Below are 16,777 nucleotides of genomic sequence, written 5' to 3' on the forward strand. Positions count from 1 at the left end.
AATATTTTCCATTTCTTAGAAGGGAACTTAGATGGGACAGCTGGGTGGCTCAGTGGATTGAGAGCCAGGCCTAGAGACGGGAGGTCCTAGGTTCAAATGTGACCTCAGACACTTCCCAGCTGTGTGACCCTGGGCAAGTCACTTGACCCCCATTGCCTAGCTGTTACCACTCTTCTGCCTTGGAGCCAATACACAGTATTGACTCCAAGATGGAAGGTAAGGATTTTAATTAAAAAAAAAAAAGGAACTTTAGGAATTGAATTTTAGGAATTGATAGGACCATCAAGATTGTAATGTTATATTTTCAGAAATATTATAACTTATGCTGTGACAAAGCTGGAGGACAAAGATGAATTTTTTTTATAAGTGAGTAGCAGGCTGTTTAGAGAAAACGCAGATATTCATTTAGGTGGATTCTTGTGTTTAAGCACTGCCTAGAGTAGCAACTTCTTGCTTGGGAACCTTGAAATCTTGCATTATGCTGTTGTTAGAATTCACCCCACTAGGTGGCACTATGGTTATCTTTAAAATTCAAAGATAGTTTATTTTCCCAATTACATGTAATAATAATATTAAGCATAGGTTTTCTGAAATTTTAAGATCCAAATTGTCTCTCTACCTCCTCTTCAAGATGATAAGCAATTAGATCTGAATTATACATACATTATCATGCAAAACATTTCCATATTGGTCATTTATGTAAGAGAACTCATAAGATATGGTGGCACTTTTGAAAGGGATCTTTGTATAATAGAAAGAGCCAGTGGGTTCAGAATTGAAAGACTGAGTTCAACTTCTTCTTATGACCCTACTTAGCTTATTGGGTGACCCAAGCAAGTCATATGAATTCCTCGAGCTTTAGTTTTCTCCTCAAATTTTAAAAATTAAAATTGTTTGAAGGTAAGTGGATCCTCAGCATTGCTCCAGAGCATACTGATTTCCATGCTGTATGCTAAGACTTCAGTCTTGATTGCCACATATGATGAATTTGCTATGAGCCTCAGATTCACATAAGCCATAAAAGTAGCATTCAGGGTTGATTTAATGATGGTCTTCTATGACCCAAATAAATCTCTTTACCATTTATAAAGGAAATAACATTTAAAACATTCACATAAGTAAACATTGCACTAAGCCATTGTCTGATTCTCCTTAGACTTTTCCTCAAGCATTGATGAGACTAGTGGTACATTTCTGCCTTGATTCCCAATGTCTAGTTGCCAAAATATATTTGAATCCTGAAGACTTGAATACAAATTCCTTTTCTGACATATTACCTTTATGAACTTGTAGATCATAAAGTAGTCTCATTTCTTACCTCCTCTTGGCTTCATCTGCTTTAGCTATAAACAGAGGCCTGGGTTAGATCAGTGTTCTTAAACTTATTGGTCAACTAATTAGCAAGGACTCTTCAAAGAACTTTTGTTTATGTAGATTATATTGATTGGTATTGACTAGAAGTTAAAATATTTTAGTATGTTCTGAAAATAGTTCTGACCTTGTTCACTCCTTAGAAAGGAAACCTTGAATGGTTCCTTGGTATCCATACTTTGAGAAATCACTGGATTAGATTATTTTTAAAGCACTCTAAAGTGCAGGACCCTTTCCCTGGTAAGATAATTAGCTTTCTTTGGAAGGAAGCCTTTACCTTGCCTTCCTAAAGGCAAAGTAGTCTGGAGTTCTTTGATACCACATACTGAGTGTCCATTCCCCCACCCCCACCCCTTCAGCTCACCTCCACCCTAGACTTGCAGTAGGAGAAAAGGAGGGAGTGGTCCAGCCGTTCCCCTCAGGAAGCACTTCCATTAGACTGCTGGGCCATGGGGTGGAGAAGAGGGGGAGGGGTGTGGCCCCAGCTCTTAAGTGTTTACATTGGGCTGCTGGGGAAGGAGACTGGATGTAGGGGAAGGGAGCAGCTCCCCCCAGTCTCTCTACCTTTTTAGTAACTAATTCTGGAAGGCAGCAGCACATGCGGCCCACAGAGAGGTTAGTCACTGTGCTAGTCACTATCATGGATCTATACTGTTCCTCCTCAGCTAGTTATGTCAAGCATTATCATGGATTGATGGTTTTCTGGTGCCATGCTGGTATTATGCACCTTTAATAAACTATTTTTATAGTTAATTTCTTTGAGAGTACACAGAAAATTCCATACATTTAACTTGGGGTTTGAATAACACTCCTTTTCCCCTTCTCTACATACCTCTACCTCCAACATTTGTAAGGTCCACTCTACATCCTAAAAGGTCTTACACCTACTCAAAGAAATTGATCTGTCATTTTTTTGTCACTTGGTTTACCTGATAACTGTTCTCCCTTCATGTCCTTCATACCAAGAGAAAATGAAATTGGAAGGGCAATTCCAAAAAATCCAAAAAAAAGGAAGGAAACCTGGAAGCCTGGTCTTGGTCCAAGAGGTCACTAGAGTTCTAGCATTTGTTCTACCTAAGCACCCTTGAGTCTTGAAAGCAAACTCTTTTGAGTTGTTTATCAGGATAATACAGGTGGCCCACTTAGGGCTATTCCAACTTCTCTACCAAGGAGATACTCTGGGAAGCTGCAGGAAATAACAAAAACTCCTTTGGAAGCAGATAAAGGTCTAGAATAACAAGGGGAATAAAGGGGAAAATTGTTTGCTTATCTTCATTTCAAATGTCCATACTCTTTGACCTCCATTGTCTGGAACACCAAGGAAAGAAACTCAGGACAAAGTTAAATTGGATAATCTGCTTTGTTTTCAGTTATTTGTTCTTACAAAAGAGGGCTGCAATCAGGTTTTTGCCTTATTTGGGCCTTTACTTTTATAAGTGACTTGGGAATATATGCTTACCTGTCAGCTGAGTCTTAGAGCCTAAGTGTTTGGACTTGTAGATTCTTTAGATTCTCTCAAATCTGAAATAGCTAAAGATTTAACTGTGACATCAGAAATGAGGAGCACAATATCCCATGTGCTGCCAAATCTGTCATAGTCTGGTAATAGAATAAATAATCCTTACAAAAAGCATCTTTTTTAAAAATTAAAAATACTTTCTTTCCCAACACCCATTAAAAAAAAATGCCCAACAACCACTAGAAATCCTATGCTGCATTGTCAAGCAAAATGAATCCCCATATTGACTATGGCCAGGAGATGTTTCTCAATCTACATGTGGCCTGAGTCCTCTGTTTCACCTTGGGTATTCTGGAATTTTAGTTTGTGTTTGGTATTCAGAATTTTAAGTCTTTCAAGGTGTTTATAAAATATGATGAATTACTAAGTTTTTTTAATGTAAGAGTTTTGGTGTGCTGATTGCATATATATCTTTATGATGTGAAACTTCATCAGAATTTTGGATTCTTAAAATCATTACTATTGGGTTTGATCAAATTACTGAGGGTTTTGTTTTGTTTTGAAAGGAAGGGAAAACTCATGCTTTGTTTTTCAATTATAGAACTCATTTGTGGGTCTAACAAACCTTGGAGCAACCTGCTATGTGAACACTTTTCTTCAAGTTTGGTTTCTTAACCTGGAGCTTAGACAGGCTTTGTATTTATGTCCAAGTACCTGTGGTGACCATATGATGGGAGATGGTATTCAGGAAGAGAAAGGTTGGTGAAAGGAATATCTGTGATCATGTTTGTGCTTTTTGTTTATATCTCTACCCAGGCACACATGCACACACCCATCCACATTTGATTTGCAAATAGAGTTCTAACAATTTCAGTCTTTTAAGAACATGAAAAGATCTTGCTTTTAAGCAGTTCATGCTTTTCCTAGTTTTTTTGAATACGTTTTTATACTTGTAATCTCTTTTAAGTTGCAATCTGTTTAAAAGGATACTGCCTAGAAATAGTGTTTTACTTTCTATTATCCTTAGCAATTGAAGGACAGTGAGACTTGAGCTTGTGTTGGGAGGAACCCCATATAATAAAACAAAGCAATTTCCTGGTCTTTTTAATGGATAATTTGATTTGAAAAAATTTTAAATTAAAAATGCTTGTTCTTTTGTTTACAAACATAAAATTTTGTATTTCCTTAAGGCTGTCACTTATACCCTAGCCATAATTAAGAAAATTCTTTAGATTTAATTCTGAAATTGGAAGGGAGCTCAGCTTTAAAATGTGTGTGTGTGTGTGTGTGTGTATGTATGTGTATATGTTAATCTGCTTCTTAAACAGATATCTGTGGCATCTATGACAAGTAGCCATCTATACCCACCACTTGTAAAAACTAAGTGACCTCCCAAGGCAACCTCATTTTCCTTATTTATGTCCAGCTTCTGTTCTCTGTAACATGAGTCTGAGCCTTGCAAACTCATTCTAAAATAAGATTGATTCTCTTCACAGTTGATTGAATGCTTAGTGTAAGGGCTTTGTTTTGTGTCTGGCATAAATTTTAATTTTTCTTCCATAATCCTTTTGTTTGGTTTATTTGACATAAACAACTCCAGCCACTGTTATGATTGCACTACATTGTAGTGATAAGACAGTTTCTTCTCTGAAAGAAAGGGGTGCTGGCATAAGGAAGCACAAGAAACTATCAATTGTTTTTAAAGGACTTAAGGCCACTAATTTATTTTCTTTGAAATTCATCACTTTATAGATAGGATAAGATAAACAATTATGACCTTTTAATATCTTGTAAGAATAATTATTGGTCAAAAGTGCAAAGGAAATGACATTTTCACAGTATTTTAATGTACATATTATATAATATATAATAAAACTTTTCTATATATAGATTATGAACCTCAGACCATTTGTGAACATCTCCAGTACCTGTTTGCTTTGCTCCAGAACAGTAACAGAAGGTACATTGATCCATCAGGATTTGTTAAAGCCTTAGGCTTGGACACAGGACAACAACAGGTAATGTTGGTCTTAAAGGAGGAAATCAGAAGTGCTATTTATTGGTGCTTGAGTTAAAAAGGATTTTATCAATTTATACAAAAATTCAATCATATTAGATATTTTAACTACTCTAAATTTTATAATTCTAATTTTTTTCCCATAATGGTTGTATGTATTTACAGTTCTGTCAACAGTGCATTTTTCACTACTAATAAAAGAAAAACAACTCTTGACATTTCATTCCATATCCAACAAGTTGGCAAAGATGACAAAGGCAGAGTTGGAAGAGTTGTAGAATGATAAGCACATTACTCTTGTGTGCTTTTTGGTGGTGCTGTGAACCAGATAGTTTAACAGTTTTTTATTAAATTCCTTGTCTTTCGGTCATTATTGGACAATGCCTCCTTATTAAACACATTCTTTTTTTTTAACACATTTTTGAAATGTGAACAGCTAAACCTAAGTAGTTGACCTCATTTGACAGCATATTTGAAGAGTCTTCTACCCCACTACTTAAAAGGAAGGAAATATGTTTTATCTATGCTCTGGTCATTTATATATAATTGGAACACTGCCATCTTTTGAGTGTTTTACACCATTGTAATGTATATTATCTTAGTCTATGAGATCATACAAATTAAAGTGTAATTTTTATAATTGCCTAAATAAATGTGTCTATATAGGATAGAGTGTTTATCTTTTGTCTTGTGTTATATTTCATATAATTTCAAATTTTTTTCAGACTTCAGAAGGATAGAGTATAAATTTTAGAGGCCATAATACCTACATTCATATTCTACCCTGAAATTGTTTTCATGGCTAATTTCTTAAGTTTTGGGGATTTGCTTAAGGCCTAAAACAGTTATAGACTAGAGGTGATCTGTGTGGTGGAGGAAGCCCTATATCATTTAAATAGTATAGAACCATGACAGATATTTTGCTATATGGATGGGTGGGCAGGCAAAATCTTCACTACCTCATTGGGGAATGGAACAGAAATAACAAAAGCCCTAGAGGCAGAGCTCTGTTCACACTTTCCAAGCCAGAAGGATCTGTAGCATTTGTTGCCAGATGAATTTTTGCCTCATAAAGTCATTTAAAAAAAAAATATTTTCCCCACTTCTCTGTGAATGCCATCCTGTGGCATTTGTATACCAGACGTCCCAATAACCAAATAGCAAATATAAGTATGTAAGGGTTTAGTCTGTATTTTTGATAGTAATACTCAGATCAGTGTTGAAGTATTAGTGTAAAAGGTTATTAGTGCTATTTTAGTCACTTTCTTATTTAAGAGACTTTAAATGGGTAGGCTTAGGAACATAGCCTTTCTTTATAATATTGTTACCATGGAAACATTCAAACAGCTGTTCACAGCAAACTTCTAGAACCAATCACATTCAAAGTATATGCTGGCTTTAAATTTTATCTACAATTCCTTGTTCTCACATTCAGAATATAAGTAGTAGCTACATAGTGATTTAATTTCTTGTTATATGTATGCAAGTTAAGAGGATTTGATTTTTTCTTTCTATTTCTTTAAACAAAATATCTTAGGATGCCCAAGAGTTTTCAAAGCTATTTATGTCTTTATTGGAGGATACTTTGTCTAAGCAGAAGAATCCAGATGTACGGAACATTGTCCAACAGCAATTTTGTGGGGAATATGCATATGTCACCGTGTAAGTTTCATGGGTCATTTTGGTATTTCAGATACATGAGAGATTTCTTTTCTAGTAGTTATTCATCTTTTTTGGGAGGAGGACTCTTTGTGGAACTGAGAAATCTTCATCTTTAAGCACCTTAGTTTTAATATTAATAAAATTAAGAATCCTACATAAACTATGTTAAGGTGTACAAAGCAATAAAAAAGAACCTCTGAATCTAATTTGATTTGTAGAGACAGCCCCTGAATTTTGAATCATTGGCTAATGAGTGAACTGGTCATTTGAATAATCATTTCAATTGTATCTCTTCCAATAAGAGTTAGCCCTCAGTGCTTTCAGGGAAGCTGCTCCTCACAGAGCTTGATTTTTAGGGCCTGGTGGTACTACTGCCTCCAGTTCTTGTGCATTTATGACTTAAAGCAACCTGGTTTAAGAAAAACTTAGATTTAAATCCCAGCTCATATTTTATAGCTGTGTGTCTATAGACAAGTTACTAAAACTTCTTAACCTTGGGCAGTCCTCCAAGACAACTCATAGACAGGCTGGTGGAGGGAGTTCTCATCAATGAAATTCTAGAATTTGCATAATTTTAAAATTTAATAATCCTTTGAACATAATTGTCATGTAATAGATTTTTTTTTGTCTGAAAAATGTTGAACTGAATTTACGGGAAGTCCAGAAAATAAAATCTCATCAAATTGAGGGTTGCCTTCAATGTTGGCATTATTTAGGGCTGCACTACAGACTGAGAAGAGAATAAAGCTAGCCCAATAGTTATGTGGAGCTACTCCTCAAAAAATAATTTTTTTATTGTTGAGATGCCTACCTCAACAAAATTTTAAAAATTAATTTTTTGATATTTAAAATATTTTAAAATTTGATATGTTTTGGTTTTATATCCTTTTTTTCATATCTATCTTTCTATGGAGATCATTAGTAACAGTTTTGTAAAGAGATAGGTATAAAGGGAATTAAGGAGAACTAAGCCAACACATTGATCAAGTATTACAGTATATTTAGTTCTCTGTACATTTTCTACCATTTCCTCTAGCCGAGTTTGTCCATTAAAATTTCAATGACCTTATCTACTTTTAAATGTGTATTTCCACTTACATTTGTGCCTTACATGTCATATCTATAAAGTACTATGCCCTCCACCCCCTTTGCAACTTTATTCCATTTATTTTTCTTTTAAATTATGTTCTAAATTTGTTTCTCTTTGGCTCTCCCCTAACCCAACATTGAGAAGGAAAGCAATATAACCATTATATTTGTGAAATCATGCAAAACATTTTCGTTATTAGCCATTATAGAGTGTAAACTAACATGAGAAGAAATCTATTCTGTGCTTTTGTGCTAAAGATATGGTGGTCCTTTTAGGCTTGCTAGCGATTTCTCTGATGTTAATTTTTTCTTCTCTTTAATATAGCTGTAACCAATGTGGCCGTGAATCTAAGCTTTTATCAAAATTTTATGAACTGGAGTTAAATATCCAAGGGCACAAGCAATTAACGGATTGCATCACCGAATTTCTCAAGGTATTAAAGACTGGTCAAACTATGTAGCCTTTTTAAAAGCAACATGACCTATGCTATTTCTAGCATTAAATAGATTTATGATTTATGATTATTAGTTGTACTTTTTCCTTAAGTAACAATGCCAAGAGATAGCTTTCTTTTTTAATGATGGTGTTTTGAGTTGTATGAATAATTAAGACTTTACCAGCATGGTTGCTCTGAATATATTTTATAGTTGAAAAAAACTTTTTTACTAAGTAGAGATAGGTTGATCTGGGAATATTAACTTCGTTAATGTAATAAAGGAGATGAATGTGATATATTTGCATGCATTGCTTAATGTTGAATGAAAGAAATAAGGGACTCTAGGTTCAGTGTTTATTCCCATAGAGAACAAACTGCTCAGATGAACTAATGAATATCCTTGTAGTTAAATTGCTTTAACTTAGGTGGTTAGAGGCCTATCTACTTTGCATTTTTGTTGATTGACATTGAATAGAATTATTTCCCTTGGTTTACCTTTCTGGAAGATGTGAATTGGAATAAAGAGTTCAAACCCTCTCTATCTCTGATTTTGATCCTATTTTATATTGTTTGGCTCAAATGTAAGGGAGAATTGATTGTGACAAATTTTTGACTGATGTATTTATATGCCTTGGAAGAAAAATTGTTTCACAATAGTCAAAAGGGCAAAAAGCATGAAAATGTAATGGAGAAGCACACTGTTTTTTGACTGTTGAAATGAAGTGAATCAGGTTCAGCTGTTGATTTTTCCATTTCCATTTTTGTGTATTTCTACCAGACTTTCATCTCATTGCTTCTCCATCTTTTTTGAGTGGCAAGATGTAGAAAGAAGAGCTAAAGCTAAGCTTGAGGTTTTTGTGTTCTTATTTTTGAAAGCGTCCTTAAAAAACATTTACCCCTGAGTTTTCATGTATAGAGCACTTTTGAATCTCAATGCATTCCTATACTGCACAACTTATTGTTGAGCTTTCATGGTTATCTATACACCTGTTTTTTCAGTTGCATGGGTCAAATTGTTTACTAGATTAAGTGAAAGGTATTGTTTGAGAACTAATTCTATTAACCTTCTCTAATACTGTGTTTGCATTATTTAATTTCACTTGGAAAAATACTGCATCTTCATTATTTTTGTTTGGAAATTTTTTGTATTCTCATTAGGAAGAAAAATTAGAAGGAGACAATCGATACTTCTGTGAAAACTGCCAGAGTAAACAGAATGCAACCAGGAAGATAAGACTACTCAGTCTTCCTTGTACACTTAATTTACAGCTAATGCGTTTTGTGTTTGACAGGTCAGTACCTACACATGATTTTCTTATATGAACTAAATAGGCAGATTTTAAATTGACCATTGAGATATAATGAAATGACTTATACAATTTCAATATTTGAATATAATGCATTTTTCAGACTGTGATATAGGTTTTGGACACTAGCATCTTGATAAATTATGGTTTTACATTCCAGGATTCTTAGTCTTGGGACTATCAAATATAGCCTGGCCTTCTTGTCAAATAGAGGGTCCACAGGCAGAGGAGATCAGTCATAAGATACCAAAGTCCCTAAAGAAGTGTGATAGGAAGAAAAATGGGAACTTAAAGCCAAATATGAACACCACCCAGAGGCCCTGGATAGGGTTTCATTAATGTAATTATGACTTTCCTTCTCAATTTCAAACCTAATTATACTCTTGTGACTGTTTCTCCCTTTCCCCCAAGATCAGGACAGTAGCACTTGAAAGTTTACTTATGATTACCTTCTGAACTCCCATCTATCCTGCAATGCAGAAATAATAGTGCGTTTTTTTTAATGGAGCACACTGTACAATTCTTATTCTAAGGATATTGTCCGCAAAATTTAATATTGTTAGTATTTTGAAATAGTTTAGTATTTTGATTACATTGTTAGAAGAAGGCAGATTTCAATTCTTTTAGGAGCCTTATCTGAGGGTGAGAATGATCCTCATCAAATTAATAGTTCCTCATTAGTGAAAGTCTATAAAGAGCTTGGATTGCTACTCCCTGGTGAATTTGGAGGATTTCTCTTTAGTATGGGATATGTTAGGTGAGCTTTGCTTCTAACCCAGAGATATTGGGTTGTCTAGTGCTTTTTGGATGGTTTTTGTTTTTGTTTTTGTTGTTCTTTTTTTTTTTTTTTTTTTGGTAAATCGCTTCCTTCTGTCTTAGAATCAATACTGTGTATTTGTTCCAAGTTAAAAGCCTGGTAAGGGCTAGGCAATGGGAGTTAAGTGACTTGCCCAGGGTCACCCAGGTAGGAAGTGTCAGATTTGAACCTAGGACCTCAGGTCTCTAGGCCTGGCTCTCAATATCCACTTCTTGTTTTTAAAAGAACTTGACAAATGAAATTGGGGCCCACTGTAAGGGTAGAGCACATTGTTTCTCATGTAAAGTTAAGTAAAACTCATTAATTTTCTTTGAGTAGACAAACTGGACATAAGAAAAAGCTGAATACCTACATTGGCTTCTCAGAACTTTTGGATATGGAACCTTACATGGAGCATAAAGGTAATTTTCATATTCACTCTGTAGTGTAAGAATTTTCTCTCAGTCTTGCTGTAAGCACTGTAGAATTTTCCAGACAAACACTATTTCTCCAAAGGCAAAAAGATGTAGTGGATTTTGGAGAGCAGTTTGAGATTATGCAGAGAGTTTTGAAATTGCATATCCTTTAGACCTAGCAATTTGTTCAGGAGATCAGGGTTTTCGAAAAGGGAAAGAATATATGTTCCAAAATATTCATAGCAGCTTTCTTTGTGGTGGCAAAGCTCTGAGTTGAGGGAATGCTCATCAATTGGGAATGGTTCTCCAAATTGTGGCATATTATTGTGATGGAATACTACTGCTCCATAATAAAGGAGCAGGTTAATTTAAAAAAAAAAAACAAAACTTGTAAAGAACTACATGAGCTAATGAAGAGAGAAACAAGTTGAACTAAGAGAATGTACAGCTACAGATTTAATATTTGAAGAAAAATTAATGAATGTTCACCTCCAGAGTATGAACTGAAAAATGAAAACATGAAAGATATCTATACATACTGTTTGCAAGATGATGCCTTTTATGGTACAGGGAGGAAAGGGAGAGGCTGAGTGAAATACCTAGAAATAAATTCTATTAATGAAATTTTTTCAACTGACAAATTTTACTTAATTTGGAATATTTTTCCATGGTTACATGATTCATGTTATTCCCCCTTTCCCCCCCAGCCAACAAACAATCCCACTGGATAGCCTTTCATCTTACTTAATAGGCAGAATTGATCAATGTAACCTATTTCTTTAATTTTAATATTTTTTACAACATATTTGGGATAGGAGTTTACATACTCAGAACTCGGTATTCATCCACCAACCTTTCCCTGGGTGGAACATTGCAGATTTCATATTGTGTAAGCATTCTCATCCATGTGCTCATAGTTTTTACTTTGCCCATAGCATTTGCATATGGAATGTTCTCCATACTGTATAAATTTATATCTATTGTTGTATTTTTAGGTTACCCAGTCTTCCTATTAAATGGTATTAATGGTATTAATGTTTTTCTCTGTTCTAGCAATACTTTATTTTACTGTATTTATTGCATTGATTGGTTGCTGAAGGAACACTTATTTAGCCTTAAATATTATTAATCTTCAAAAATATTCCTTTAATTAAATCAAGCTATTTCGTATCTTAAATCTAATTAAAGTTTAATATCATTTTTACAGAATTCTGTCGGGTTCAGGTATATGTAGAGAAACAATCCTTATCTCAGGGTTGAAATTTTGAATGTAAGAATGGATGCAGTGAAACAAAGTTGTAATATACCTTCTGTTTGTTTTTAGAAGGTATCTACGTTTATGAACTCAGTGCTGTCCTCATACACCGAGGAGTAAGTGCATATTCTGGTCACTACATTGCTCATGTGAAGGACCCTCAGACTGGAGAATGGTATAAGTTCAACGATGAAGACATAGAAAAGATGGAGGGAAAGAAATTACAACTAGGGATTGAGGAAGATCTAGGTAAAACCTTTAAGTTGTGAGTGCTCTTTTAAAATACACCTTTTCTTCCACTGAAATGTTCATAATCAGTACTAACCAAGCCAGCATTGAGAGTTAGTTAGGTTGTATAATTATATATAAGTATAATTAGTAATTTTTACCCTTAAAAGTTGGATGTGGCTCATTGTCCTTAGGTGGTTTGTTTGCTTTCTGTGTGAGCATGCTTTCAGTATGAGTTTAGAGGAGCAATTGTTCAATTAGTTTCTTCCATAGTAAGGATATGAATGAGGAGGACTTGAAAAGTCAGTGATAGAGTAAATTAGTGTCCTGTGCCACTGGTCTAGGGCAGGTCATCATCTCTAACTTGCATGAAGCCCAGGGTGTGAGGGCATACAGGTTAGAGGATATTGGCTGCTTTTTGTAAACTCCCTACTGAGGGCCTCTTCACACAGTTTGGCAATTTAGACATCTCCAACAAGTGGATGACCGACTTGCAAATAAATGGGAATTGACTATATAGCAATTTAGGAAAGATTTTTTTAAAAGAAATTGACTATCTCTTCAGCTTTCTGAGTACTTTCTGTTTTCTCACATTGCATGCATTGTGATAATTTCTCTTTAGTGATCAGCAAGCAGAAACTGCTTAGTGCTGGGATGAAAAGAAAGTTAAAACCATTGCCTTTACCCTAATAGACTGACAACTCGCAACTAACAATTTTATACACTTCCCCTATATTTCTTTTGGTATTCTTCCTTCTCCTTCCTAGAACACCATCTCTTGTAACAAACATTTTTAAAGAGAAAACCAATATGCAGTGCATCAACTTGTGGATTTTCCAACCACTTCAAGTTTCTTCTTTATCACTTAGCAGTATTCACTTTGGATTGCCCTATGATTGTCCTTCTCATTTACCTTTCTGAGTCATTAGTCATCTGCTTACTTTACTTTGTAACACTTCATGTCAGTCTTCCATCCTTCCCTGTTCTTCATGTTCACAATTACAGCTCAGTATTATTGTATTACATTCATGTTCTCTAATTTATTTAGTTATTCTCTAATTCATTGATATCAGTATTGTTTCTCATTCTTTACAAACACAAAAAGTTCTTATATTTTGGCATTTAAAGGATTTCTTGGTGGTATTCCTGATACATAGACTTGACTAAGTCACTCTCCTGTTGAAATCATTCCAGTGGCTCCTTATTTCCACCTTTATTCCTTCTAGTCCTGTTTCATCTCATCATAATCTTTAATCTTTTTCTTTTTCTTCTTTTTTTTAAACTCTTCCGTCTTAGAGTCAATACTGTGTATTGGCTCCAAGGCAGAAGAGTGGTAAGGGCTAGGCAATGGGTGTTAAGTGACTTGTCCAGGGTCACACAACTGGGAAGTGTCTGAGGCCATATTTGAACCTAGGACCTCCTATCTCTAGGCCTGGCTCCCAATCCACTGAGCTACCCATCTGCCCCCATTTTTAATCTTTCTTAATCTTCTGGCTCTCCATGGCTGGAGCCTCACAATACAGCCATAATGCTGTGGATTCTTTCTCCAAGTTCCTTCCCTTCTTGCCAAACTCCAATTCCATATTTCTATGCTTTCTCTTCTCTTGCGTGCCTCTTAAGATAAATTGCCAATGCTTCTTTGCTACTTTCTACTTTTGAACAACCTTCCTCTAGGCTTACTTTTCAGTTTTGTTCATTCCATTCCTCCTGCAATTTTTAAATAAAATTCCCATAAATTCATCATGATAAAGTTGAGTTGATAATGATTTACTAATTGGAAAATCAACATAATCTTGTTTTAAGAAAAACAATTATCCCAGTGGATGTGGAAAAATCCTGTGACAAAGAATATTGCCTATTATAAAAACCCCATAAAGTCTAGGTACAGATTTTAATTTTTTAATAGCACAAAAATTATCTAATATAAAAAGTAAGCATTATACACAATGAAGATTCATTAGAAACTTTCCCATTGGATCTAGTCTCTGGAAATGGTAGCTATGTCAGCAAAATGTAGGAAAAAATTCAAGCCTTAAAAATGGAACTCCCTTTGATCTAGAGATTCTACAGCATTCACTTGGCTTTACTTCTGGTTATTTTTTCCCCCTTCTTAGCTTCATAGGCATTTTGTGTGTTTTCTTGGTTCTGTTTACTTCATTCTATAAGTTTGTGTATATCTTTATGATTCTCTGTAGTTAGCATTTGTCATTTCTTGTAATAATATATTTATGTACCAGTTTTTTAAAAGCTTTAAAAATCATTTGGCATCTTTTGCTGCCATAGAAAATGATACCATAAATATTATGGTCTATATACTTTTATTCTTTTTTTTAAACCCATACCATCTTAGGATCAGTACTGTGTGTATTGGTTCCAAGGCAGAAGAGCCCTAAGGTTAGGGCAGTGGGGTTAGGAAGTGTCTTCAGTGAAATTCGAACCTGGACCTCCTGTCTCCAGGCCTGCCTCTTAATCCACAGAGCTACCTAGCTGCCCCCTACACTTCTGTTCTTGTCTTCACATACAAACCTACTAGAATAGTTCTCATAGTTAAAAGGACATGGGCATTTTTGGCACTTTTTTCAGCATAATTTCCAGTTGCTTTATAAAATAGTTGTACTGTACTGAGTCACTACTACAAATAATGCACCAATGTACCTAGCTTCTCATAACTCCTCCAACACTGAAGACTATTTTGTCATCTTTGTCAGTTTGCTTGCATGACATGAAATTTTTCTTACTGATTTGGAACATTTCATATGGTCTTAAGAACTGTTCTATCTTCAAATACTTATGTGTTGAAAAGATAGTGGGAGGTTTTTGGTCTCTATAAATCCTCTTTGTGTATAAATGTATATGTATATACACATGAATGAATCTGTTAGTGATCATTTATATATATACATATATGATAAATCAGATAAATTTGATGTAAAGCTTTTTTCCTCAATCTCTTCCATTACCTATGTGTAAAACATTATCAGTTTCATGTAAATGGTTATCTATTTTGTCTTTTGATTGCTTCAATCCATTGTCTGGATAAATTCACCCATAGACAGTGAAAAGTAGGATCTTTTCCAAACATCATTTCCCTTTGTGCATTCTTATGTTTCAGTGAAGTCTGCTAGTTCTCTTGATTTTTTATTTCTCACCTCAGTATCTCTGCTAGGATTGACACCATGGCTTGAAATGTGTTTACTCTCTTCTTAATTTCACGCCGAGAGTGGGACTGTCTCTGTGCATCGACTTTTCCACTTAAATCTCCTTCATGCACAAGTGTCTTTGTGCACACTCATCTATCATAGATGAAAGCGCACAAAGACAATCGTCATCCTCAGTTACCGAGAGACTACTACTACTACTAATTTCAAATGTTACATTCCTTCATTTTCCGCAAGACCCATTTTAGAGCTAGCTGCCACCTGTGGGAATCCTTTGATACTTTTGTGCCTTTGAATTGCCATTGCTTTCTCCTCAAATTTGTATTTTACATAGTTTCTCCTGTAATAGAATAAAAGCTTTTGGGAATAGACTATTTTGAGGCTCTTGTATTAATGACCATTGCACCAAACATGGTGCATATAGTAGATAAATTCTTAATTGTTTGCTGACTGAAATTACTCTTTTTGAATGAAAACTTATAGTGTTTCAAAATTTAATTAAAAGAGCTCAATGGGTATTTTCCATGTAAAGTTTTCTATTTAAAATTAATTTTAGACTTGGTTGTTTTATAATTTTATATTTTAGCCTCCACTTTTGACTGGCTTAGTTTCAGGTCAGTAATAAAATCTTTTAAAAATGCTGTTTAGGATGTGTCACCAAAACATCTATATTCTTTACCTCGATTGCATTGTAATCATGCTGGATTGTTACTTAGACCATTGCTTATAAATTGTTCCCATTAGTGCCCCACCCTTTTTCCAAAGCATAGATTTTTCAATTTAATCTTGTTGTCCTTGTTTTTTATTTACCTTAGCAGAGCCTTCCAAGTCACAGACTAGGAAGCCTAAATGTGGGAAAGGAACTCACTGCTCTAGAAATGCATACATGTTGGTGTATAGATTACAGACTCAAGAGAAATCTTCTCTGACGGTTCAAGTACCAGGTAAGCAAGTAGTATTGACATTCCGAAGGGGAAACTTCATATTCTCAAAGAGAATTAATTGAAGTAACTATTTGCTCCCATGTGTGGTCAGTATCAGCGAGGTGAAGTCTCAAGAATCTCAGAAGTTCAAGACCCACATGGTTTTGAGTTCTGTTACCTTATGTGGGGTGAATCACCTGGTCCTTTGAGCCTCATTAACACCATCTCTGGATGATCGGGGGGCATTGTGATCAGAGGACTTGATAAACTATAAAGTCCTACCAAAATGACAATCAGGAATTTTCTTTTGAGTACTTACTTAAAACATACCCATCAGTCTAGGAAGAAAGGTTTTATATAGAAAGCTTATTTCTTCAGTGAACTATCATGGCAAAGATACTTGGAAATGAGCTGGCAAGACTGAATTGATGACATCCATGGGCACCTTCTGATCTTGATATTTGTTTAATATTTTATGTCCCCTTTCACAAAGAGACACATAACATAGTCAGTGTTACTGGCTTCCATAGAAACATCTGGATAGCATAGTAGATAATGCTGTACCTGAATTCAAATTTCTGCTTAGACACTTAAAGCTATGAGACCCTCAAGTTTTTCTTTCTGTCAGAAAATGGTAATAGCACTTTAGAGCCTTGTTG

General features: G+C 34.8%; 1 protein-coding gene across 7 annotated transcripts in view; it reads left to right on the forward strand.

The window, feature by feature from the left end:
• USP48 (ubiquitin specific peptidase 48) overlaps positions 1–16,777 on the forward strand; it is a 70,472-nt gene that overhangs the window by 16,418 nt on the left and 37,277 nt on the right. For 4 of the 7 annotated variants that reach the window (XR_008911531.1, XM_001366343.4, XM_056795630.1 and 1 more), the window contains exons 3-10: positions 3,432–3,588; positions 4,721–4,848; positions 6,385–6,509; positions 7,924–8,032; positions 9,194–9,327; positions 10,478–10,560; positions 11,879–12,058; positions 16,011–16,139. Coding sequence is in view for 6 of the 7 variants with exons in the window: in XM_001366343.4 (XP_001366380.1) it covers positions 3,432–3,588; positions 4,721–4,848; positions 6,385–6,509; positions 7,924–8,032; positions 9,194–9,327; positions 10,478–10,560; positions 11,879–12,058; positions 16,011–16,139 (1,045 nt within the window). In the remaining variant the exon portion in view is untranslated. The remainder of the gene's footprint in view (positions 1–3,431; positions 3,589–4,720; positions 4,849–6,384; positions 6,510–7,923; positions 8,033–9,193; positions 9,328–10,477; positions 10,561–11,878; positions 12,059–16,010; positions 16,140–16,777) is intronic. The other 3 variants (XM_007491227.3, XM_007491228.3, XM_056795627.1) reach the window with 3 other exon arrangements.

Source organism: Monodelphis domestica, chromosome 4 (assembly GCF_027887165.1).
Source record: "Monodelphis domestica isolate mMonDom1 chromosome 4, mMonDom1.pri, whole genome shotgun sequence".
NCBI classification, from domain to species: domain Eukaryota; kingdom Metazoa; phylum Chordata; class Mammalia; order Didelphimorphia; family Didelphidae; genus Monodelphis; species Monodelphis domestica.